At 38.2% G+C, this 24,745-nt stretch overlaps 1 protein-coding gene and 1 non-coding gene across 2 annotated transcripts in view; both read right to left on the bottom strand.

Annotated features, from left to right (window-relative positions):
• Nucleotides 1-11,024, bottom strand: part of LOC122017984 (cellulose synthase-like protein G3) — a 46,150-nt gene extending 35,126 nt beyond the window's left edge. The window contains exon 1 of the mRNA XM_042575716.1: nucleotides 10,451-11,024. Within this exon, the coding sequence (XP_042431650.1) occupies nucleotides 10,451-11,008 (558 nt within the window). The 5' untranslated portion in view covers nucleotides 11,009-11,024. The remainder of the gene's footprint in view (nucleotides 1-10,450) is intronic.
• A 13,284-nt stretch (nucleotides 11,025-24,308) lies between these two features.
• Nucleotides 24,309-24,415, bottom strand: LOC122018226. Its single transcript, XR_006121655.1, has one exon. It is a non-coding gene; the product is annotated as a small nucleolar RNA R71 (small nucleolar RNA).
• Between the last annotated feature and the right edge of the window lie 330 nt (nucleotides 24,416-24,745).

Here is a 24,745-nt window from a genome sequence, read left to right as displayed (position 1 = left end):
CAATGGGGCTATAAGCGAAGGAACCTCGCTCACACCAGCGGACCAATACTGCGCTCCCATCTCATTCGAGAGATTATCGATAGAGGAGATGTGAAGATTTGCAGAGTACCTACAGAGGCTAACATCGCAGATCCCTTGACCAAGGCTTTGGCACAGAGGAAGCATGATGGTCACACTAGGTCTTTAGGCCTTAGAGTCTATACTGATTGGCTCTAGTGCTAGTGGGAGATTGTTAGTTAGAGCCCTAGAGCCAATCATTTGATGATTGTATGGACTCATGTATATCATATTCTTGTATATTAATAAAGGTATTTGTTTGGTTATTATACTTATTTATATTAGTGCCAAATAGACTAAGTATAATAGCGTCCTTGAGTAGAAGGTTCATACCTATATCAATCGATTAGTTGAATCGATAGTGAGATGATATAGGGAACACTACTCTAAATCATTCCTAGTCGAGTATTAGCATTCAGGGATAATGTTAATACAATAAGACTAGCATGTAGGTCAACTCGATGACTTGATCTCACAAGTCATGGATATAGAGATATCAAGCTGACACATGGATATGCATTAGAGAATGTATACTGAATGACCCGCCATGAGAAAGTATCATGGATCGTTATATGAGTGTCATATACTTTCTCATGTGGCTATTAGTATGACTATTAGTCCTTAGACCTGAAGTCACCATGGATCCCTACATAAGGAGTTATGTACTTTAGTTTCGTCAAACGTCACCCGTAACTGGGTGGACTATAAAGGCGATTACTGGGTATGTAACGAATTATGCAGAGGGATGTGAGTGATGTAGATGTGATCTATCCCTCCCATATGACGGGAGCGACATCGCTGTTCTTGATAGAGTGAGACCACTAAGCGCATGGCCATGCCCAAATGAGTCAACATTAGATGTTGAGCTCATTTGATCGAGTGAGTCTACTTGGAGTTCAAGATTTAGATTGATTAAAGGATGACACGATCTATGCCTCATATTGATCATTCTAGATGTCTAGGATAGAAGGACAATGTCACATATTGTGAGAAGTCACAATTAGTAGTCACAAGGTGATGTCGGATCTCGACATTCTTGTAACTTGGGTAGTAATGATGTGTTGCTAGATACCGCTCATTACTTATGCTCCTAAATGGGTTTAGGGCATTGCCAACGTTACAAGAACCTATAGGGTCACACACTTAGGACAATTAGATGGAGATTAGGTTCATATGATGAACTAAGAGTATTAGATTCATTTGATGAATCAAATTGGATTAAGAGTAATCCTAATTGGGCTAACTTGAGTTCGACTCAAGTTGAGTCATGTATTTAATGAGTCTAATTTAGATTATGACTTATTAAATCAATTTAATTTAATGAATTAGATTCATTATATTAAGTTGGCTCGAATCAAATGGTTAGATTAGATTAACCATGGTAGAGATTGAGTCAAGTTTGACTTGACTAGAGAAGGAAGACCAAAGGTCAATTTTGACTTGACCTTTTGCCACCTCATTGGTGAGTTGGCATTAGGTGGACCAATGATGATGTTCCACATCATCATGGTGTGCCACCTCATGGAAGTTACAAAGTCATTTTCTTATTAACTTCACATTAATTGCATTTAATGGGGAGTTACTCTTGATGAGAAGTGGCCGGCCACTTTTGAATTTGATTTGATTTTCATTCATTTCATTCAAGTGTGGTGATTCTTCCTCCTTCTTCCTCTCAAGCTCTCCCTCTCCCTCTCCTCCTTGCTTGGCCGAATCTCACCAAGGTGCTAGCACACTTTTGTGTGAGGTTTTCTCCACCTACGTGTCCGTGTGGATACTTCTAGAGGACCGGCGCTTGACGGTCTAGAGATCTGGCAATTCCTTGGACGAGCGGGATAAGCGAAAGGCACGCTTCGAAGGTATAACCCTTATCTAGTGTAGATCTAAAGGTTTTACAAACTCGTACAAGAAAAGGTTTTTCGAATAAATTTTATTTACGAATCTTTGCACGGATCTACGGCTTTGGGTGACTCGGGGTTTCCGCGACGCGAAAAAGCAGTTTTCGCGGCCCGAAGAACCCAACAGTTTTGCCTCTGGAGAGGACGAGTTTGTACTCTATATTGACGTTTCTCTATAGAGTTTGGACTCTGTTTTGATGCAACACGGCAAGCTAGTCTCCTATGCTTCTCATCAGTTGAAGGAGCAAGAGAAGAACTACCCTGTACATACTCTAGGGTTAACCGCCATTATCTTTTCTTTGAAGATTTGGTGGCATCCTCTATAGGGTATTACATTTGGGATTCTTACGGATCGAAAGAGTCTCAAATATTTTTTCACCCAGAAGGAACTCAATCTCTGACAGAGGAGATGGATGGAGTTCCTGAAGGATTATGATTGTACCATTTGCTACCACCCAGGGAAAATTAATGTGGTTGCCGATGCGCTTAACCGGAAGTCCAGAAAGACTTTAGCTTGCCACCAAGTTTTAGTCACGGACTTGATTCAAGGTTTCTCCGAGTTGGGCCTTGAGGAGCAGGGACAGACAGAGTAGGGTATTCTTGTTAGCATGGTTGTTCAGTTGTTGATCATGAAGAGGATCCGAGAGGCCCAGGCCGGTGATCAACACTTATAGTTCATTAGCAGCTAGATAACTTATGGGCAGCAGACCGAGTTCACCCGATATGACGAGGGTATTACTTATTTCCGAGGCAGATTATGCATGCCTCAATCTCACCCGCTCATGGAGAAGTTACTTTAGGAGATAGAGTTGGTCCGCACTATAAGATGGAGGATGTCAGAGGTGTAGGACCGCTAGAAGGGTTAGGCTGATCGGAGACAAAGACCCCCGGAGTTCTCTACCGGTGACCATGTATTTCTAAGAGTCTCACCCACAAAAGGGGTGAAGAGATTTGGCCTTCGAGTTAAGTTAGCTCCATAATACATTGGGTCTTTTCAGATCTTGGAAAGGATTGGAGGGGTAGCTTACTATCTTGCGCTACCACCATCTCTGGCAGGCGTTCACGATGTATTTCTTGTGTCCATGCTGAGGAGATACGTACTCGACCCCGCACACATTTTGTTAGGTATATTAGTTCCCATCCAGCCTGACGTTACCCACAAGGAGGTTTCGGTACGGATTCTAGACCACAAAGAGCGTCAACTGTGGAACAAGACTCTCCGGCTAGTTAAAGTCGGATGGAAGTATCATGCTGACAAGGAGGCCACTTAGGAGCTCGAGGATACGATTTGAGCTCAATACCCCCATCTTTTTACCTGAGGTATGTGGGTTAATTTCCGTTCAGCGTTCATACTATCTATCTATTATTAGTACTTGCTGATGGTAATAACGAAAATTTATGGACCAAATTTTTATTAGTGGGGGAGAATGTAAAATACGACACTCAAATAATAATAAAATAATAAGATTATTTGAGGAATAACCTTAAGGGAATTTTTAGAAATTGTTAGAAATTTTCTGAAAATTTTTCAGATCACGTATGAGTGAGTTTATGAGGATCAATTATTGGGTCACAGGAAAGTCTATTTAAGCTACCTGATTTAAACGAGGAAATGTTTAATTTCCTTAAATAATTATTTTTTGTCTTTTTATTTAATCCTTTTTCCCGTGCCCTATTCCTTCTCTCGCCGAAAGCCTTCTTCTCCTCGTCGTCTTCCCCTCTCCCTCACGCGGCGCGCAGCACCTTCTCCTCTTCCCCGAGCCCTAACTTTTCTCCTCCCCATCTCGCCGATCTCCTCCTCCCCTCTCCTCTTCACACTGCCGCCGACCTCTATCTCCCCACCCGATCGTCGCCGGTGATCCTCAGCCGGCGTTCTCGGGGCCTCGAGCTGTGGTCTCTAGGCGATGCCCTGTCGGAGCAATGTCGCTGTCTTTTCCGTGTAAAGATCACTTGACGACATTGTACCTATCGCCGAGATCTCATCGCCATAGATTTCTGATCGCGCCGGCACTGTGCGACCACCGCTGAACCTGAGCCCTTTCGGCCCCTTTCTCGCAATCGATCCACCGCCAGCAACTGAGTTGATTCGCCTTCTCCACCTCCGGCCTCTTCCACAGGATGTTGACGGATGTGTCGCCACCAGATTGCGACGACATCGTCATCATCCAGCTATCGTAGGTTAAGCAGCCACCATTTCCAGCGAGCAACCGAGTCGATTGCGGCAGATCTACTCCTTTGGGCACAAGCAGGAAGGATGTGTGTTCTGACCAAATTTGGAAGGAGGATGATCATCAAGCCTCATCTTCCCTACGGATTTCTTCATCGAAGGGACTCAAATTCTTGTTGGGGGTAAGATTTGCTGAATTTAGGGTTGATTTGGATTACAATGATAATTAATGAAGTCACTGATTTGATCATTAGGTTTGCAAGGGAAGGAAGAATCAGACAGTAGTAGATCACTGCTATTGGCCAAGAGTCCATTCCAGTGCCACCTTGCAGCCAAATTTAGGGTAATGGTTTAGTAATTGGATTTAATTTCAGGTATAAGGGATGCATCATAGGATTAGATCTAATGCTATATTGTGGTTGGGATAGTGGTGTTACAGGGTACTTGATTTAGAGATTAGCAACTCTACTTAGCTCCGACGGTAATTTTCCAGAAGCAATGCTTTTGGTCGTAAATCAATGGTAGAGCACCTTGGAATTTGGGACGTTGATTCGAGACGAGCGTCTCGTCGTGGAATTGGATTAGCATGATCTTATTTTGAGGCGGGTATCTCTTGACTTATCTTTTATGATATTGTCACTTTGATATGCATAGTAATTTATAGCTAGTAGCAATGATCATGCTTAGATTTGCCCTTGGTATGCCACTATTCGATACCTATTGTATGTTCTGTTTGTTGTCGGTTATGTATTCATGTTTATATCTCTTGATTATTGTCATGTGTACCTTAGTTCCTATAGGAAGTGACATACTAGGCTTCACTGAGTATAGAGCTAGTTCTCTGGATTTTATTATCTGCATGTGTACTTAGATCTGTGATACCTAGGTCATGGTATGACTTATTTTCCTGTTTGGTACCTATTATGCGGAGGTGATTATGGTTAGGATTTACATGCTTAGGGTCATGCACCATCTTGCATGATTACATGTTGTGCGATTGTCGGCACCATTATTATTGAGCACATCGCTAGTTACATAATCTGCACACACAACCACTCATGGGTTAATGGTATATTAGGCAGGGTGTATGACAGTTTTGCTCTGTCAGTGCTTCATTGGTCCACTCATGGGTAGCGTGATGCAGCGTGGTAGCACGTCAGGGATCCCTCCTCTGGACTAACTCAGGGAGATGAGAGCATTGCGCTCCCCCACTCTGTTTGGGGTAGGAGGATAGGTGTACTCCGACAGCATCCTGTCCACTCGGTCACTCAGGAGTAGTGATAGTAGAGTACACAGTTGTCATAGCTCTATTCACTCGGTCTCACCATCGCATGTGAGATGGCTGACTGGCGTCAAGAGTGACACAAGTCATATTTGCATCATATGCATTGATTGCATTTGTTGTTTGTGATTGCTGCACTTTGTTTGCTGCATTTTGGTGTTGCATATGATTGACATGCATACAGGTGACATTATATATATGGTATGCCGACCTTTACATCTGGATAGGAGGTCCTGGTGAGTACAGTTCTTCTTCTGTTACCTTTTCAGTTTGCATTTCTTATTATTGATCAGAACACTGTACTCCATGGTTATTTCTATTAGTTATATCTTGCTAGGCATGTCAGCTTGATATCCGTTGAGTTCTTTGAACTCACACCATTGAGCAATTTCTATTTCAGGTAGCTGGTAGATTTTTGGTGTCGCTTGGAGTATCATGTCTGCCGATTCGCACGTCATATCCGAAGACCTATTTCTGGTTTTCATTTGTACTTTATTTTGTCTATGTTTTTGGTTTACTTAGCAATGTTTATTTCAGTTTCGGTTCCGGAGTGTTGTGATGTGGTGTTTTGTATTGTTTGTTGTGTTGTATAAGTCTAGCCGGCTAGCAATCATTCTTTTGGTTTGCAATGCTTTTTTGTTGTATTTCCGCTGTATTCTTCTTTTTAGTATAGCTGAGTGGGTTGTTAGATATATTTAACTACGTCGTTGTATTGCTTTGTTGTTATAGCCGAGTGGGTTGAATATAAACTGCGTGGTTGTATATATATTCCAGCCGTGTGTGGCTGTTGTATATCTGTGGATGTAGAAATGATTCAGATTGTTACATGTATAGGGGAGATGCTGTCGGATTTTTCCTCTGGCTGGGACTCCCCGGGGTGTGACAACAACACACAAGTACAATTACTCGTACAAATCTCAGAAAGCCTAAAGGACATCCAAGCTGACTTGAAGACTATACTTGAGCGATCAAAAGGCAAAGGCCTTGCTACTCCCCTACCAGAAGAATTAATTCAAAAATTACAAAGTCTATCCTTAGGGCCAAAGCCTAAGGAAAAGCTAGGTAAACTTCGAGTCTTTCAAGATCCATATAAATTATTAAAACAGGAGCAAGATAAGCTCAAGAGGTAATGGCCGCAAGAACACTCAATGAACAATCTACAACCCAGAGTTCTTTTAACAAGGGACTAAATTGTTCGAAAAATTGTTGGCTCGCCCTTTGGGCTCTATGATGCAAGTGGCATTGGCCGCTAAATCAAATCCTGCACCTCCATAGGTCTTTTGTTCTAATATAGTAGCAGTATTAGTGAGACGATGTACCAGTATATAAGGATAATCTTCTTTATCTGTTGCTGCTGCTGGAATTTCAGAGTAGTCTTCTTCATAGCCCAGGCAAATATCAATACTTGGGTGCTTTTCAGTGAGAACGACAATAATTTCTCCTCCTTCACTCTGGATTTCTTCATCATGACTATTGTAATAAGGTGGTTGATTATCTCTTGTTGCAGTATCGTTAGAAAAGCTGATTAAAATTCTTCCATCCATAAGGGTGTGACTGTTTACCTCCATGGGTTGCAGATGAAGATAAATTTGGGTTGGTCTGATCACCCAGTCAAGCCACTGAAATGGCGCTGTAGAATGTCGTCATCCTGGTAATGTATGAACTCCATGGCTGGTCAGGTAATCGACGATGCCTTGTATTTCATACACGAAGCCAACGTTTGGGGTGTTTGATAGTCGCCTAACCATTCCCCTAGTGATGAGTAGATTTGCTTCGCCATTTCTCCATTGTTCATAGCCTCTTGTCAGGATGGAGATTTGTATATTTCTATAAAAGTCACTGATGGTCATCATAGTGTCAGGCATGACGTATACCATCTGACTTCCACGGGTCAGGTCAATTTCCATGGTGGCTAGAATTGCCTGGTCATCGACCCATCTGTTGTCTCGGAAGACAACAAGTGCCATCACACCTTCTTCTTGGTGATGGAGAGTTTGTATTCTTACTTAGAGGATGTCGATGTCTATGTATTGCATTCAGTTTCGTTGTAGTTGATTGAAACTTTCCTCTTGAATAAAATTTCTTCTTGACGATGGAGAGTTTGTATTCTAGCTCTGATACCAAAAACGAAAACGCTGGGGGGCTGTGAAAATGCTGCGAATCGAAACAGCAAGCTTGGAATAAAAGATGAGCAAAAACAAAAACGTTGGGGACTGTGAAAATGCTGCGGATCGAAACAGCAAGCTTGGAATAAAAGATGAGTAAAAACAAAAACGCTAGGGGGCTGTGGAAATGTTACAGATCGAAACAGCAAGCTTGGAATAAAAGAGATAAGGACTTACTGTTGGTACAAGTTGCACCAGAATCAAACCTAAGTTTTGATGTTGTCAAAGGTTCAAGTTAAGTCTTGTTATGATCTAACAAGTTGACTGAGTGTGCAGGATGTTTACTCAACCGAGAAAGACCTATTTGGAGGCTAGGCAGGAGAAATCTTAGCAGATCGTGGAACCCAGGTGCAAGTCCAAGAAGGTCGAGGGGACCCGAAGCTTGGTAGTGTGATCGAGAGGTCTGGAGGACCGAAGATCAAGAGAAAAGTCCTGAGGAGCCTATCAAGGCTGAGTGAAAAGTCCAAACTAGATCTGGAGGATCAAAGTTTGACAGGTAGGTTGAGGTAAACAAACTGGAGGAGTGACAATAAGGTCGGGTTCTCGAAGGGAACAACCTTAGGTCGTTGATCCAACTGAAGAAATCGGAAATGTTTCTAAGTTGAGATCAAGATAGTTTTACTATCTTTCATATTACTCATGCATTTTATATTACTGTGCTAAATCTCGATTTTGTAGGGTGTTTTGCTTAACACTATTTTGCAGGTTCTTCCCGATCGGTCGACCGAACCACCTGATCGGTCGACCGAACCAGGCAAGCTCAGTTCAGTATCCAGATCGAACCAAAATAGATTCCGAGCCCGATCAAAGCTTGATCGGTCAACCGAACAGTAAGATCGGTCGATCGAACAATGGTGACTTAGCACAGAACAGATCATTAGCATCGATCAGCAGAAAAAGGAAAAAGGCTGATCAGTCGACCGAACCAGAGGATCAGTCGACCGATCCAATCAACATTAATGGTGCAATAAATAAAGATCTCGGCAGATTGCAACGAACAAGGAAAAAGCTTGTTCGGTCGACCGGAAGGCATGATCGATCGACCGAACAATTAAAGGTCAGTTAATGTCAGAGATCAAGCCAGCGTCAAACTCCAGCCAGGAAGGAAGGAAGGAGCAGGTTCGGTCAACCGAACAGTGGGATCGGTCGACCGAACAGTGGGATCGGTCGACCGAATGTCCAAGGCCTATAAAATAGGGCTCGAAGTCTGAGGCAGTACAAGACTTTCTGATCCATTCAAGCTCCCCTCTGCAAGCTGCTCGTGCTACGAATTCTCATCAGTCTTGTAAAGCTACTCCGTCCGACCAAGCTTCAACTTTAAATTTCTATTGTCAGTATATTTCATTTTTAATGTACTTAATTTTATAAGATAGTAGAGTGTTACTATCTTACATCTTTGTACCTGTACGATCCACTTCTTTCTGAAAGTTTCGGAAAGAAGTGTTATAGTGGTTTGCCTATCGGTGCAGTCAAGGACCGCGGGCCTTTGAGTAGGAGTCGAGCTAGGCTCCGAACAAAGTAAACGCTTTTGTCTCTCTCTTTATTTTCCGCTGCTTAACTTTGTGTTTTAAAAAGATAAGTAAAGTTTAAAAAAAAGCGATATTCACTCCCTCCCCTTCTATCGCTCTTAATCGATCTATTACTATTGCAAGCCTTTAAATTACAATTCTTTTCCTAAGTAGAGCTCAAGGGACTCTTGAATGCTCTGCAAAGGAATGCAGACACTTCTTTTATAGAGGAAAGAGAACTCCGGGTGCATGAAGGACCCCATCGTCAAATTTCTCTTACTCATCAGATAAGAGCGAATCTTATGAGGTGCTCTAAACGCCAACGCACCTTTACACAAAGCAAACTTGACAACACACAAAGCAAACTTTACAGTCTAGTTACTTTAGGTGAACGGTGGTGATGTCTTGGACAAGATGTAATGGGTGGGTTCACCTCGTTTGCTAGACTTTGAAATTATTCATTATTCTAACAGCATCACTGAATAGGTTGACAACTAATTTTAGTTGTTGATCCACTTACGTTATAGTAGGATATCAATCGAATCACCAATTATCATTTGTGCTTAAACTTTGAGGGTGACAAACTACTCCATCTTTATAATAGTGAGGACAAAAAACAATTTCTCTATTTGCATTCATGGAGGTCAGATCCTCTGGTCCAGAAAATTCTGGACCAAAAGAGGCTTTGTCTATTCATTGGTTGGATGAACTAGATCTCATCTGTATCCAGTTCATTTAACCAATGAATAAACAGAGGACCAGAGATGATTCAAGGATCTTAAATCAGAAGATCCCTGTCAGCATTCATGTCACTCTCCCAGGCTGGCTTGATACTTGCGTTCTTCTTTCAATGTTGGACGAGTAATACTTTTCGTTGCAGCAAAAGGTGAAATCCTCGCCCCCAGGGCCCCCACCGACCGAACCCACGGTCATTATGAGGGAGGTAAATCGCAGCACCCGGGTGGGATACAGGGATAGCCGATTTATTTCCCCGTTGCCACTGAGTTTCAACCTAACGATCTCCTTGCAGCAACTTCCGTCCCATGTCATCTCGGATGACCCACGGGGTCACGAGTAATACTTTTGGTGTTTTGTGGTGTGGTAGCCTGTCAAATCCACACCACATCCACCGACGACGTAATTAAACAGTGATGCGACAGTCAGAGTCTTGTTATTTTAGACTTTAGTGCATCGGCTGAGACCACCGAATGGAATTCAGATGCAATGACGTACCGCCGTCGGCATCCGTATAAATTAAAATATACATGGACTAGCTAAATTATGGATCTAACGATTGAATAAGCAGTCCGTATTTATGCAGCTCTAATAATTAACAAATATGTCAAAAAATAAAAATTAACAGAGCGCGCACGTACCTTAAGATTTTTAGAGCCTGCCTCGTCGCTGCTTTCTTCTTCAAAGTACACCTCCGGCGATCTTTTGACGACTGCGTTCTCCTTACAGAAGGGCAGCCAGTAGCGCGCGAACCGCGCCGCCTCCATGAACGCGAAGAGCGTCACAGCGGAGCCACCGTCGTCTGACAGGTATACTGACAGCCTGTCTGTCGGGTAATCGAAGGCCATGGCGGAGAGCGCGGTGCTGGCGACGCTCGCCGGCGGCTCTCGGCGGGGGTCGGCCGTGCAAACGAATACGTCGATGGCTGGGAGGTCGTCGCGACCGACCTCCCGGAGAAGGCTGTCGGGGAACTCTTTCCGGCGGACGGGGCACCACCGGAAGGGAACGGCGGAGGCCCATAGGAAGGATAGGACGAGGTCGGCTGCCAGGAGGAGGACGGAGGAGGGATAGAGGAAGTGGTGGAGGAGAAGGGCGAAGAGGGCAAAGGAGTAGAGAAGCGCGTGGGCGCGGAAGAGGAGAGTAGCGAAGCGGGAGACATGGAGAGAGTGGAAGGCGGTACCGCCGTTGAGTGACGTCATCGCTGCCGTAGTCTTGTGAGCCATGGAATGAGATAGCTCGGTGACAGTCATTTATAGACTTAAATGGGCCTTAAATCAAGTTAAATGGGCCAAACAAAATGGTCCCAATAAGCGACACCGATATCACTATAAAATGACGGGTAAGATTACACTTGAAACTAAATAAATTTACAAAATTTAGAATATTTTTAGTTATCCATTTCAAATTAATTATCTTAAAGAATAAATTTAAAAAATAATGTAAAAGTATACATTATATAAATATCTGGTAATATAAAAACTTCCAACATACTATTTTACAATTACAACGACTAATATTAATTATAGATAAAATTTGATTTCAAATAAAAACAATTAGTGTTTAGTTTTGCTCAATGATTGAAGTTTATTTTCAAAAATAGAATTTCTAAAAGTTAGTTCACTACTGTTCACTCAAATATTAAGCTCCCAAACAAAATCAAGAAAAACGAAGACAAGAACATGTGTGCTACAGCAAAATATTTCTTTTTTGATCATAATCAAATCCACCAAGCTGATAAATGTTTGTCCTAACTAAAAAGAATAGTAGGTTCACAAAACGAAAGGAAAGGAAAGAGAGGGAGTCAACTAGAGGAAACTCACCACAATGGATATCAAAGAAGCTCCGATATTCTTCTCTCAATGGGGACTTCTTAAACACAATGGAAGCAACCTAGGTCACCAACAATGGGAGAAGCTCCGGGATGACCGGATTCACTGCAAGCCAACAATGAGATACTAGAGGAATCGGAAATTTGAGCAAAGAAAGATCGTTAAGTAGCAAACCTCATCACTTTGAAGGGTTTAGCAACTAGAGTTTTTAATGAGAGCACAAATAAATGGAACATATACACAACTGTATTTGGAAAAAAAACTAGTTATTTTATGGTTGATATGTTCATAAACTAGTTTGTTATGGAATAAATGGACAAGGATATTTAGAAGTCCTAAGGGTATTTTTTTTTAATCTATCAAAATTTCCCTTTCTTTCATACTTAAAAGAAACAAGAGTAGGGGTTGTATTTCATTTCTCTATAAACAAATAGGTAAACATATTCAAAGGAATAGATTACTTTCACTTTTTTTATTCCACTTTTTCTTTTTCATTGACTTTCTTTCCTCCATAAAGTAAAATTGTCATCCTCTTTGTAAGTCTTATCCATGAATCCATAAATTCTATGGAAGAGGAAGAAGAATCAAGGGTTGGTCTTCTTAAGAAATTAGGTTGACAGCATTGTAATATCTTCACTGATAGAGAGCAAAGAGATTTATCAAAATATCCAATCCAACAAAGACTCATCTCTATATATGGTGGACTGCATCTATTATCAACTCATAGATAATAATGGTACATGATATTAAATTTCTATACATGTAAACTCACATCCAATAATCAAAATCCAATAAACATGAGTTAGATCACTTGATGGGTTCTAAATTTTTGATGACATACATCTGCATGTCACAAATCATATGTGATCCTACCTAAAAGAGGTAAAATTTAGCAATCTTTCACTTGGGCTATATATAACTTATATACAATACACAAACAATAACTTTAATTGACGTCAACAACAATGTCAAACTTTATGGGTAAATAATGCTCTTGTAAAATAATCTGGTCAACTAGCTCCATTGATATATATAAAACTAAAGAGATCACTATTACTAGAATATTGCTACAAGATTGTCCTCGAATAGTCACGAAATTAACGTTGAAATTTAATTTCATCACTATTTAGCTACTGATAAATTATTTTAGTCGACCGGACACCCATCGATCACCCTGAGTTTAGCCAAAACTTATCTGAGACTCGATTCATTCGAACTAGATTAGGTCTACTTCTTGTTGATAGGACATTTTGGTTAACCCTGCCTTTTAGTCTATCGAATTCTGAGTTCGGCAACCCAAACCAATTCCCAACTGGTCCTGCCCAAACCTTCATCCAACTGTTGTTTCCTGTAAAACACACAAGCAAACAACAAGCAAAACCTAGTACTTAGTTTACCTAACCTACTAGGTTCACTTCTCTATTTGTCAAGAAATTAGCTAATAGCTGACTCCACTTGGACTTGTTTGCCAAGCAATCAACTTCCAATTGACTCTACTTGGACTTATTTCCTAAAAAGTTAGCTCCTAGCTGACTCTACTTAGACTTGTTTGCCAAGCAATCAACTCACAATTGACTCCACTTAGACTTATTTCACCTAGTTCTCAACTATAACTTTCACTGTATTGTTTCCAACCATAACTTCCACTACCTAGCCTTGCTAGGACTTCTACTACCTGATTTCCAACTAAAACATCCACTTCCTACCCTCACTAGTGTTGGGACACTTCGAGAGCTAGAGGGAGGGGGTGATTAGCTCCGTTCACTTGGTCTATGAGTTGTTGCACCGAAAAATACTCAAGCAAATACTAACGCCAAGATTTACTTGGTATCCACCTCAAATGAGGTGACTAATCCAAGGATCCGGCCTTCTCTCACACATCCACTATGTAAACACTCCTTCTCAGAAATAATTTGAAAACAAAGAAGCCTCGTACAAGCTCATAATACAGCAAGAATAAAAGAAAAGTTAGTACAATAGAAATCTTACAAGATTTACACAAATGAAACCCTAGCTAGTTTTTTCTTCTTGTTTGGCAAAGCCTCTTGAACTTGGAAGTGCAGCAGCACATATCTCTAAGAAACTTCAAGAACTGGCGGTGATGATCTGAGCTTAGTGAAGAGTGTGGGAGAGGAGCAGTTGAAATAGTGCATGCCAAAACCCTTTTATCGGGCTCATAACGACTAGTTTTTAAAAGTAATTGATTACTTAATCGATTATACTTTCCTAATCGATTAGGAAGCTTTTTGTTCTCACAAGAGTGGTCCGTAAGTGATTAAGGCTCCCTATTTAATCTCTTACCATACCTACTGTTTCCTTAAATCAACCTTAATCAATTAGCTTAATCGATTGAGGCTTGCTGAATTGATTACCCTAATTGATTCAGCTCCATTTTGTTTCTCACTAAAACATAATCCATTAAAACTCCTCTTTCTGAAACCTTTGAAAAAGAGGTAATTCGTACAATTAGGAAGAATGATAGTAACACACTACTATCTTCTTATAATAATAATGATGCAAGCTAACTAAAATACACCGATAAAGAATAGAAGGTGTAGATCGTCGGAGACTTTTCGGTGTCTAACTTGCACACAAGGTTAAAGCGTAGTAGAGTAGCAGTAGCACAGATGACAAGCAAAGAGGATATTAGAAAAGTTAACATGGCTCAGACCTCGAGCTGTTCTTTTATAAGTCACGTTCAGTCGATCGAAAAGATGTTCGGTCAACTGATCTCCTTATCGGTTGATTGAACGCTTGGATTTTCTTCCTTGCCAAGATCCGATCTTTGCTGCATTAAGTGCATTAATTGTTCGATCCACTGATCACCTTGTTTGATCGATCGATCCCTCAAATTACCTGAATCTTCTTTGTCATTAATGTTTTTATTATTCAGTCAACTGATCTTTGAGTTTGGTCAACCGATCATGTTGTGATACCATGTTTATGAGCCTAATCTATTTCTCCATTTTACTTGTTCGATCAACTGAACCTTCATTCGGTCAACTGATAAAATGCCCTAATTGGTCAACTAAACCTCTTGTTCAGTTGACCAAAACCTTGTGAAAATGAAGATCTCTAAGTTTTGGACGCATAGATGCTGACAGAACCTAATTCTGTGTTCTGACACAAAAGTTATGACCCTTTGAAATTTAAGGGGTCATATGATCCTGCAACACAGAGTTAGATAATAGATATTGAACCTGCAAAACAAAGTGAGATAATTGATATTAAATATGCATGAGTATGATAGTTCGCACTGTCTTGATCTCAACTTAGAAACCTCCATTAGTTTCTTCAGTTGGATCAGCGACCTATGTTTGTCCCTTCCCGAGACACGACCTCTCTATCGCTCCACTCCAGTTGCTTACCTCAATCTACCTACCAAACATTAGGTCTTTCAGACCTATTTGGACTTTTCTACCTACCATGATTAGAGCTTTCTCGGTTGAGTAAACAATCTGCACACTTAGTCAAATCATCAGATCATAACAAGACTTAACTTGAACCTTAGACAACATCAAAACTCAGATTTGATTCTCGTGCACCCTGTACCAACAAAATCCTCCTTTTTGATGTTTAGCAACCAAGTTTCACAGTTAAGTTTAAAATATGCAGAGTTAAGTAAACAAACATTTAACTCTCCCCCTGAGTTTAATAACTCCCCCTAAATTTACTATCTCTCCCCCTTTGACACACATTAAAAATAGGGGTAACATCAAACAACATGTTTGAAGTAGTTCAAGAGAAAAATTAAGTGTGTGAGTTTAGAAAATTCATTTTGAAAAAATTTGAACCAAAGTTCTCTAAGTATAAGTTAGAAGTTATGTGTTTGAAAATTATAGTACAAAAAGTTTTTAAAAATGCACAAAATTTCTAATCTTTGAATTATTTTAAAATAATTAAGTTAAAATTTTTGAATTTGATTTTAGAACAACTTGAAAATTTTCATGAATAAATCTAAGTTTAGAAAAATTTAAGTAAGCTTAAATTTTAAGATCTATCAGAAAAATTTTCTAAGAAAAAATTTTGAATTTAGAAAATTTTCTAAGAGAAAATAGTTAACTAAGTTTTGAAATTAGTCTTTATAAATTTTAGAAAAAATTTCTAAGTCAAAATTTTAAATAAAAAACTTTAATAAAAAATTAAAATTTGCAAAATTTTCTAATTAATAACATTTATGCTTTTTCAAGAAAAATACAGTATAATTTTTGAAATATTTTGTAAAAAGAATTTCAAAATATATTTTGAAAATCCATGTCTAAAAGAAATTTTGAACCAATAAATTTTGAAAACATGAATTTTGAAAAATTCTAAAAAGGTTGATTTTGAAATAGATTCAAAAAATGATGTTGATGCTCCCCTTAATTAAATAATAAACTAAATTTCAAGCCGGATATAAAATGTATAAGTTAGACCAAAGTTTTGGAATAGTTTTTAATTTACTTAATTTATCTCACCATTTCTAAGTTATCAAACTAAATAAACCTATAGTTGTGTGGGATGGTTCAAATTATTTTGGTAGTTAGGTTAAATTAATACTTGATTAATCATTAAAGTTTAATTTATGGTTAAAGTTTAAAGTTAATTTAATTAAGGATTAATTCAAGGTTAAGTTTGATTTAGTTAATTAAATATTATTTGCTAAATTTCATTATTGAATTATTTAAGTTAAGCTTAATTAAGGTTAGTTTCGAATTGATTAACATTAATTAATTATTATTATTTGGAATTATAAATTAATTTAGGATTAATAATTTATTAAAATAATTGATTAATAAATACGAATTAATTTGAAAAGTAAATAAGGTGATTAGTTTAAGTTGTTGATCAATTTTAGATTAACTATAGTAAGGTAATAATCAGTTAATTAATTTTGAATTAAATTAGATTAGATGAAATTATTAATATTATTTAATCTTGGATTGAGTTAACTTTAATCAATTTACATATTAAATTAGATAATTTCTGAATTAATTAAGTTGATTAAGTTGAGAATCAAAATTTCGATTAGTTTGAATTTTGGGTTAATTAGATTTGTAAAGTTAAATTGATTAAGTTAAATTAATTAATTTCAAATTAATTAATGATTTATTTATTATTTGAATTAATTAATTATATAAATTAGGTTTGAGATTTAAAATATTATTGATTTATTTAGTTTCTAATTTATTGTATAACTTAAGATTAATTAATTTAGAATTAATTAATTAAGGATTAATTTAAAGCTGATTTTTAAGTTAATTATTTAAAATAATTTAATTAGTTTGGATTAACTTAAACTTAATTAATTTTGGGTTAGTAATTAATTAAAAATTTATTAATTAAGAATAATTGATTCATTTCATGATTAAATTAGATTAATTAATGAAGTTGATTAACTAAATTTAACTTTAATGGTTAATTTAAGTTGTAAATAATTTTATTTGATTAATTAAGAGTTATTTAATTGAATTAAATTAGTTTTTGGATTAGATTGATTTGATTTACATTATTATAATTGTTAGATTAGTTATTACTTATTTCAATACAAAAGTAATTATCATTTTAAGTTAGAGTTATTAGTTTTGAATTATTAAATTTAATTTAATTTAAATTTGAATTAAGTTTTAAAGTTTAGGATTGATTTATAGTTTTAATTTATTTAATTAATAATTTGATTATTGATTTAATAATTTGATTATTTATTTAATAATTTATTGATTATAAATTTAGTTAAGTATTATATTAAACTTCGATTGAGTAAAAAAAATCATAATTTGATTAAGTTGAGAATTGTAGTTTTGATTAATTTATAGTTAAATTATTTTTTTTATTAAGAAAATTATTTATGATTAATTTTTATTTGAGCTTTAATTTAAGTTTTAAGTTAATTTAAGTTTTAATTACTTTTGAATTAATTTATAATTAATTAATATTTTTAATTGGGTTTAAATTTTATTAAGAATTTTGAAAAAGGTTGTTCAACTCATGTTAGATTCAAACTTAGCTTTGGGTTAATCAAGTGAGCTTTCTAAGGATAATTTTTCAGTCAGTGACGAAGCATATGACTTTTTTGTGTATCAACGATAGACCACTTTCTGAATACTTTTCAAAATAGTCCTACCCAAAGAACTTAATACTAGATTTTTGTCTAACTAGCTCATGTTAGGCTAGGGTAGGTTCGGCCAGATCCACAAGGTCTAGTGTACCAAGTAGAATATGTTGGTGCAATATCCCCTGGGCCAAGGTTGACCAGGTTGACTAAGCTTGAGTTAGCTCAAGTTTAAGTCTCGATGTTTGACAACATATGGAGATTACAGGAGCAATCGCTTGTTTAGAGAGATTGTTGGTGCAATTCCCCTCTGGTCAAGGTTTGACCAGTTAGATAAGAAGAAGAGTCAAGTAGGTTAAAGGTTTGATCGAATACTTGATTAAGAAAGTTCTAACTGGAGGTTAGGCAGGTGAAAGTTCTAGTGAGTGAAGCCAGGCAGTGGGAAAGTCTTGGTGAGTGAAGCCAAGAAGATGGAAAGTCCTGGTGAGTGAAGCCAGGCAGATAGAAAGTTCTAGTGAGTGAAGCTAGGCAGATGCAAAGACATGATGAGTGAAGCTAGACATGTGGAAATCCAGGTGGGTCAAGGTTGACCGGACACCTGGTGTTGGGAAGTCCAAGTAGGTCAAAGGAGTGATCGGATACTTGGCACAGGAAAATCCAGCTAAGTTAAGGGTGACCAGACATCTGGTGGAAGGAAGTCCAAGTGTGTCTTAGAGGACCAGATACTTGGCACAAGACGGTAAATCCAAGTGGGTCAAGATTGATCGAACACTTGGCATGAGAAGAAAAGTCCAAGTAGGTCAAAGGATTGATCGAACACTTGGTGAAGAAGTCCCAGCAAGTCAAGATTGACTGGATGCTAAGCATGAGGAGTTCCAACAGGTCACGATTGACTGGATGTTGGAATTGGGGGCCCTTGAGCTTGAGTTAAGAAAGTCAAGGGTGGTCAATCGATCAACCGATCGATTGAACCGAAGCCCAATCGAGCAGCCGATCGATTGGGAGAGTGTTGTGATAAACAGAAGCCCAATCGATCGGTCAATCGATTGGGAGCTTATATCGCACGCACAGAAGCCTCCCCAATCGATCAACCAATCGATTGGGGACCGACAATCGATCGACCGATCGATTGGCAGTTGCAAATCACACGTGATGCGATAAAGGATGAATTGATCGGGCGATCGATTCAAGCCTTTTCCAGCTAAGCACAGAGGTGCTCTAAATCGATCGACCAATCGATTCAAGCCTCCCTAATCGATTGGGATGTTACCGTTGCACAGGTTAAAGCCATTAGTGAGCAATTTCTTCAAAAAAAAAAACTTTTCGCCAGCTCCATCCCGATCTTTAGGCATTCTTTTCCACCGAGCTCACACACACACACACCAGATCTTGGAGGCTTAGAGAGGAGTGTTGTTGCACTTCTAAGCAAGTGAAGAGGTGTATTCAAGCTAGAAGAAGAGCAAGCTAAGGTTTCTGCATTGTAAATCTTGTAAGATTTGCTATTGTATTAGCTTGTATTTCATTCTTCTTGTATATCTTGTTGTGTGAGTCTTGCACAAGATTTCTCCACCTCTAGTAGTTATCAAGAAGGAGTGTTTTTATTAGTGGAGTGTGTGCCACATGTGGATTCTTGGATTAGTCACCTCTTCTTGAGGTGGATACCAAGTAAATCTACATGTTAGCGTTGTGCATCTTATTTCGAGTTCTTTCCGTTGCATATCAACAACATCGAAGCAAGCACATGGAGCACGACGAGCTATTCACCCCCCCTAGCATCAATCAACCATAACAAGTAGTATTAGAGTGAGGTCGCTCTTCACTGGAATCATCGCTGGAAAGGGTAACAAGATAAAGGGAGAAGAAGTTGATGCAAAGTTCAACAAATTCAAAGACTTCATCAAAGGCACAACTTCAAATGGAATTCTAAGATGGATTCAGATTCGACATGAGGGTGCCTCCATCGTACACATCAACAAGTTTCGATCTTTGGAAATCAAGGATCGAAAAATTTTTCATGCTGGACATAGAGCAATGGTTTGCTCTAATAGAAGGTTTCCAAACTCCAACAAATTCAAAAGGTAAAAGTCTCAAGAAGAGCAAGTGGATCCAAGAGAAAATTCAAAGAAGCGAGGCCAATGACAAAGTGACCAAAGTATTGGCCAACATATTGTCGAGTAACATTTTGAAGCAAATAGGAGAATTTGAAGATGCCAAGGAGCTATGGCGCACATTGGCTAAACTCCATGAGGTCCCATCCACTGTACCAAACCAAGAAGAATCCAAAGAGGGTGACTCATTGGATCAAAATCAAGAGGAAGAGGACTCCGAAGTTGAGAGATGCTCAACTTCTGAAGGAGAAGAACAAGAAGCTTCATCCTCAATGGAATGCAACAAAAGGGGAAAAGAGGGAGTATACTCTTTGTTCAATGAGCAAGAGGATGAAGATGAAGAAGCCTCCACCTCTAGGATTGAGGGGGAGTGTCATGTATTGACACCAGAGCAAGAAGAGGCTTCCACTTTCGGTCCAAATGAAGAAGAAGAAGATGGCGCCACCTCCACAAATCAAGAAAAATCAAATGGAGGATCATGTGCCACCCCTACAAGTAAAGGTATAGCAATTTCAAGTTTAAATAATAAAAATCACATTATTTTCTTTGAGTATAGGGAAAGAGAACATTATAAGAGCAAGTGTTCAAAATTGGCCAAGAAGAAGGGCCAAGTGGCACCCAAGGGCAAGGAGAAGCCCAAGAGAGTCGATCCCATGGAACGCAAGGGCAAGGAGCACATTGAGTGTTTCTCTTGCAATAAAAAAGGACATTATAGGAGTCAATGTCCTAAAGGGAAGAAGATGACCAAAGTCAAAGGAGGAAGCACAAGTCAAGGGGGAGCTTCCAAGGTAAAATCCAAGGTATCATTCATTGAACTTATTCCTTTGACCCATGATAAAAAGCATGATAGAAATAATTTATATCATTTTAATGCTATTTATTATGAAAATAGAAAGCATGATAGAATTAAGGAAAATCATGTAGCCTATCATGTTAAGACTATCACACCTAAGGCTAGGAAGGTAGACAAATTAGGTAATAACTCTAAAGATTTTAGTTATAGGCCTAAAAATAGAAATGCTCATAGAAATCAAGAAAAATCAAAATCTAAGGATTTAAGGTTGGAAAACCAAGCCTTGAGGTCAAGGCTTGATAAATTAGAAAAGACCCTAAAGAAAATGGGAAATGTTAATAAGGGTCAAAATGAGCATAACCTAGGGAGAGTTAGACAAGAACCATTCAATGGTCATAGAGGTTTGGGATATAAACCCAAATCCAAGAAGGATGTTCCTTCTTATCATTGAGTTCCATATAGTTATGAAATCAACTCTAGGTCTAGCGGTCAAGTCAAAAATACAAGAGAAGTTATCCCTAGAAGTATTTTTGCCAAGACCAACGTGACTAAGACTTCTAAGAAGTCAAAGAAAGTCACCAAGAAGGTCACAAGAGAAACTTTCCCTAGAGTTGACCTAAAGGAAGTGACCAAGGCTTCTAAGAAGCCTAGAAAGGTCATTAAGAATGTATCTAGGAAAGTTATCCCAACGAGTACCTAGAGCATCCAAGGAGCACCAATAGATTTTGGGTTCCTAGGAACATATTCTCTACACTCCAAATGAGTTTAAAAAGTGTCAACTCTAAATCAGAAGGGTGGTTAACCCAACCTTGATAAAGTTGACACTTGGAGGTATTTTCAAGATTTTTATTAACCTTTGAAAATGGAAAGGATTAATTGCCTACTCTTTGGAAGAGTAAAAGGTGCCAAAATTTGATGAATTGGACTTAATTGTAATTAGCACAATAAATCAAGAGTAAAGAAATGTCAAGTTGGATTTTGACATTTTCTTGAGAAAATGAGGGCAAATATAAGATCAATTTTAGATTTAGCTAAGGATTAAGGATACTTAGATAGAATATCTAGGTATATTTTAATTATGCTAAAATTGTTGTTGTGTGTAGATTATATACCTTTGTTTAGCATATTTTGACGCGCATTCACATACTTTGCACATGCTTTGTTTACGTATTTTCGTACTTTCAGCTTTCCTTTTAGCATATTTACTCTTTTTATTCGGAGATCTGCTTTTGTGCATTTTCTGTACACGGGGACCGAATTTGGTGAAGGATTCATGTTCGAGGCCAAATCTGCAAGCGAACCTAGAGAGGAAGGCACCATTCCTTGACCTCACACGACCCTGCAATGGGGGTAGGCCAGGCCGTGTGGAGATTTCTGGTCATGTGGCTGCAGCAGAGGTGGAAGTTGCCAAGGCCGTGTGAACCTCACACGGCCGTGCTAAGATTTAAAGCCAGAAAGACCATGGACGTGTACACTACACGGCCATGCAAGCCATCCAGAGCTGAAGCCTTATTTGGCCATGTAAATCTACATGGTCGTGCAAAGTTTCCAGAGACCAAGAAGCCACACAGTCATGCGAGGTTTCCAGAGACAGAGGCAGTGCAGGCCGTGTAGATCTACACGACCGTGCAAGGGAAGTAGAAGCAGTGTGTGCCACGACCGTGTATCACACACGACCGTGTAAGGTAGGCAGAGAAGGGAGTGGCCTTGGTCGTGTGAAACTCACACGGTCGTACCTCGGGGTCGTGTGGTGCCCAAACCCCTCCTCTATATAAGGCATCCTTCATGAATTGAAAGGGGGTCTTATCCCTTTTGTGGGGAATTCAAGATTTGGGCGTTCCTCCACCATTTTGGAGGGACTTTCCGGCGATTCAAGGGTGGATCTTCATCGTTTCGACTCCTAGGAATGAGGATTGGATCCGAAGATGGTTCTTCATCGTAGATAAGCTTTTCTTCCCTTTCTTTCTTGGATTTGGGATCAAGATGCTTGTATTCTTCTTATCTTTGGATTTCTTTCCTTGTTCTATGGATTAAATCTCTTGTTCTAGGATGGAGAGAGCATTTGTAATGAAAATTTGATGTAAAACTCTTGTGGATTTGCCAATTTCCTATTGCAATAATTTTGTCCTATTTTGTATCTCTTTGATCTTGTGTGGAATGTTGTGATTTGGACCTAACGCCCATTCTTGATTGAATGTTTGAATACCTTGTGGATCTTGTAGAGATTATTTCCCATTCGATTTTCCGAGGGACGTTCGTGACAGGAACAAGCCCGTGTAAGGATGTTTGAGAGATGATCTTGAGGGTGAAATAGGGTTATTCAAGGGGGTAAGATAGATTGTATGTATTCATATCTTATACCTTGATGCGGTTGAGGAGAGATAAATTCTTATGTTGATTATCTGAGGGACGCACGTGACAGGCAAGCCCGTGTAAGGACAACATAGATTCATTCCTAATTGATCACATTTAGGTATAGACTTCAGTCCAAGGCTGGTTGTCTATTGCAAGAGGGAACCGACAACCTCCTACAAACGTTAGACAATTGAGGAATAAGATTTGGTAGATCATTTGCATTGAATAATCTTACAAAGAAACCGAAACTCCTAGAACATACCTTTATCATAGCCCTTACTCTTGTTTCTTATTCTTTTATTTCTATCTTTACCTTTCATAGTTACACTTTGCTTTTTTAAATCAATTGATTAATTGTTTAGCTAATTCGTATTGAGAAATCTTTAGTGGTTATTCCAGCCCCTGTGGATACGATATCTTTTATTATTACTTACGACATTTTCGTACACTTGCGGAGAGTCAACAAGTTTTTGGCGCCGTTGCCAGGGACTGCGCTATAACATTAGAGATTGTCAATTGAGTTAAACTAAACATGACTTTTTCTTTTATTTTCATTAGCATAGTTGTAACTAATCTTTAGAATTCTATTTTCATAATTTTTTCTTGTATAACTTTCTACTTCTTATCAATTCTTTTTGTTGCAATTCTAATTCTGCATTTTTTATTTCTAACATTCTAGTCTAACTTTTCTCTGTTTTTCTTTTGATTTAGTTTCTTTCTTCTTTTTCTTTTGCAAATATATCTTGCAATCTTGTTCTTGTGTATGTGAAGATCAAACGTCGTAAAGGCCTCAAGAATAACAAGAACATATAAACACATTAGTTGATTAGCATATGAATTATTTTAGATATTTTTCTTTTTCCTTTTGTCTTTTCTTTCTTGTTTTCATTATGCAATTTCTTGCTTACAATTTAAATTCTACATTTTCTTTCTTGCTTTTCATATTGCATTTTATTACTTGTCTTTGATTCTTTTTATATTTTTTTTCCTTGAATATCCATGAGCACCTACATGTCAAGCAGGCCCATGAGAAATTTTTCTACACCCTTTTCTGCAAGATTTTTATCTCTCATTGTGCAACCTCAAATTGAAGAAAAAAGTTTCCAACTAGACCCAAATTTAATTTTCATGATACAAGGTCACAAATTTGGAGGAGAAGTATTAGAAAGTCCTTATCTGTATCTTGAAACATTTTTAGAGATTTGTGATATGGTGAAATGTGAAGGAGTGTTAGCAGATGCAGTTCGATTGATGACATTTCCTTTTAGTATCAAGGATAAAGCAAGGACTTGGTTATATTCTCTTCGTTCTCAAAGTATCACAAGTTGGGAACAATTGGAGAAGCAATTTCTGAATCATTTTTTTCCTCCAAGCAGAACAGTGTGTATGAGGAATTTCATAACAATTTTTTCTCAGGCATATGGAGAATCATTATTTGAAGCATGAGATAGATTCAAGAGTTTTCAAAGACAGTACCCTCATCATGGTTTTGAAAAATGGTTGATTCTGCACATATTCTATGGGGGAATTTCTTTTTCAGACAAGAGTATATTGGATTCATCAGCTGGAGGTTCTTTTATGGATAAAAGTGTAGATGAAACATATACATTAATTGATCAAGTGACAGTGAACCTCCATGAATGGTCGAACATAAGTTGGATGAAATCTCCTTCAAACATTCAAAAAGTGCAAGCCATAAATACTATAGAGTCTGTCAAACAAATTGTAACTCATCCATCTATAAATCTTGAAAATCACAAGTCACAGAACGGGGAGTTCAAACATTTCGGGGCAAAGATTGAAAGTATTGTTTCAAAATG

Source organism: Zingiber officinale, chromosome 8B (genome assembly GCF_018446385.1).
Source record: "Zingiber officinale cultivar Zhangliang chromosome 8B, Zo_v1.1, whole genome shotgun sequence".
In the NCBI taxonomy this organism is placed as follows: domain Eukaryota; kingdom Viridiplantae; phylum Streptophyta; class Magnoliopsida; order Zingiberales; family Zingiberaceae; genus Zingiber; species Zingiber officinale.
This window is presented reverse-complemented; position numbering and strand designations above follow the sequence as displayed.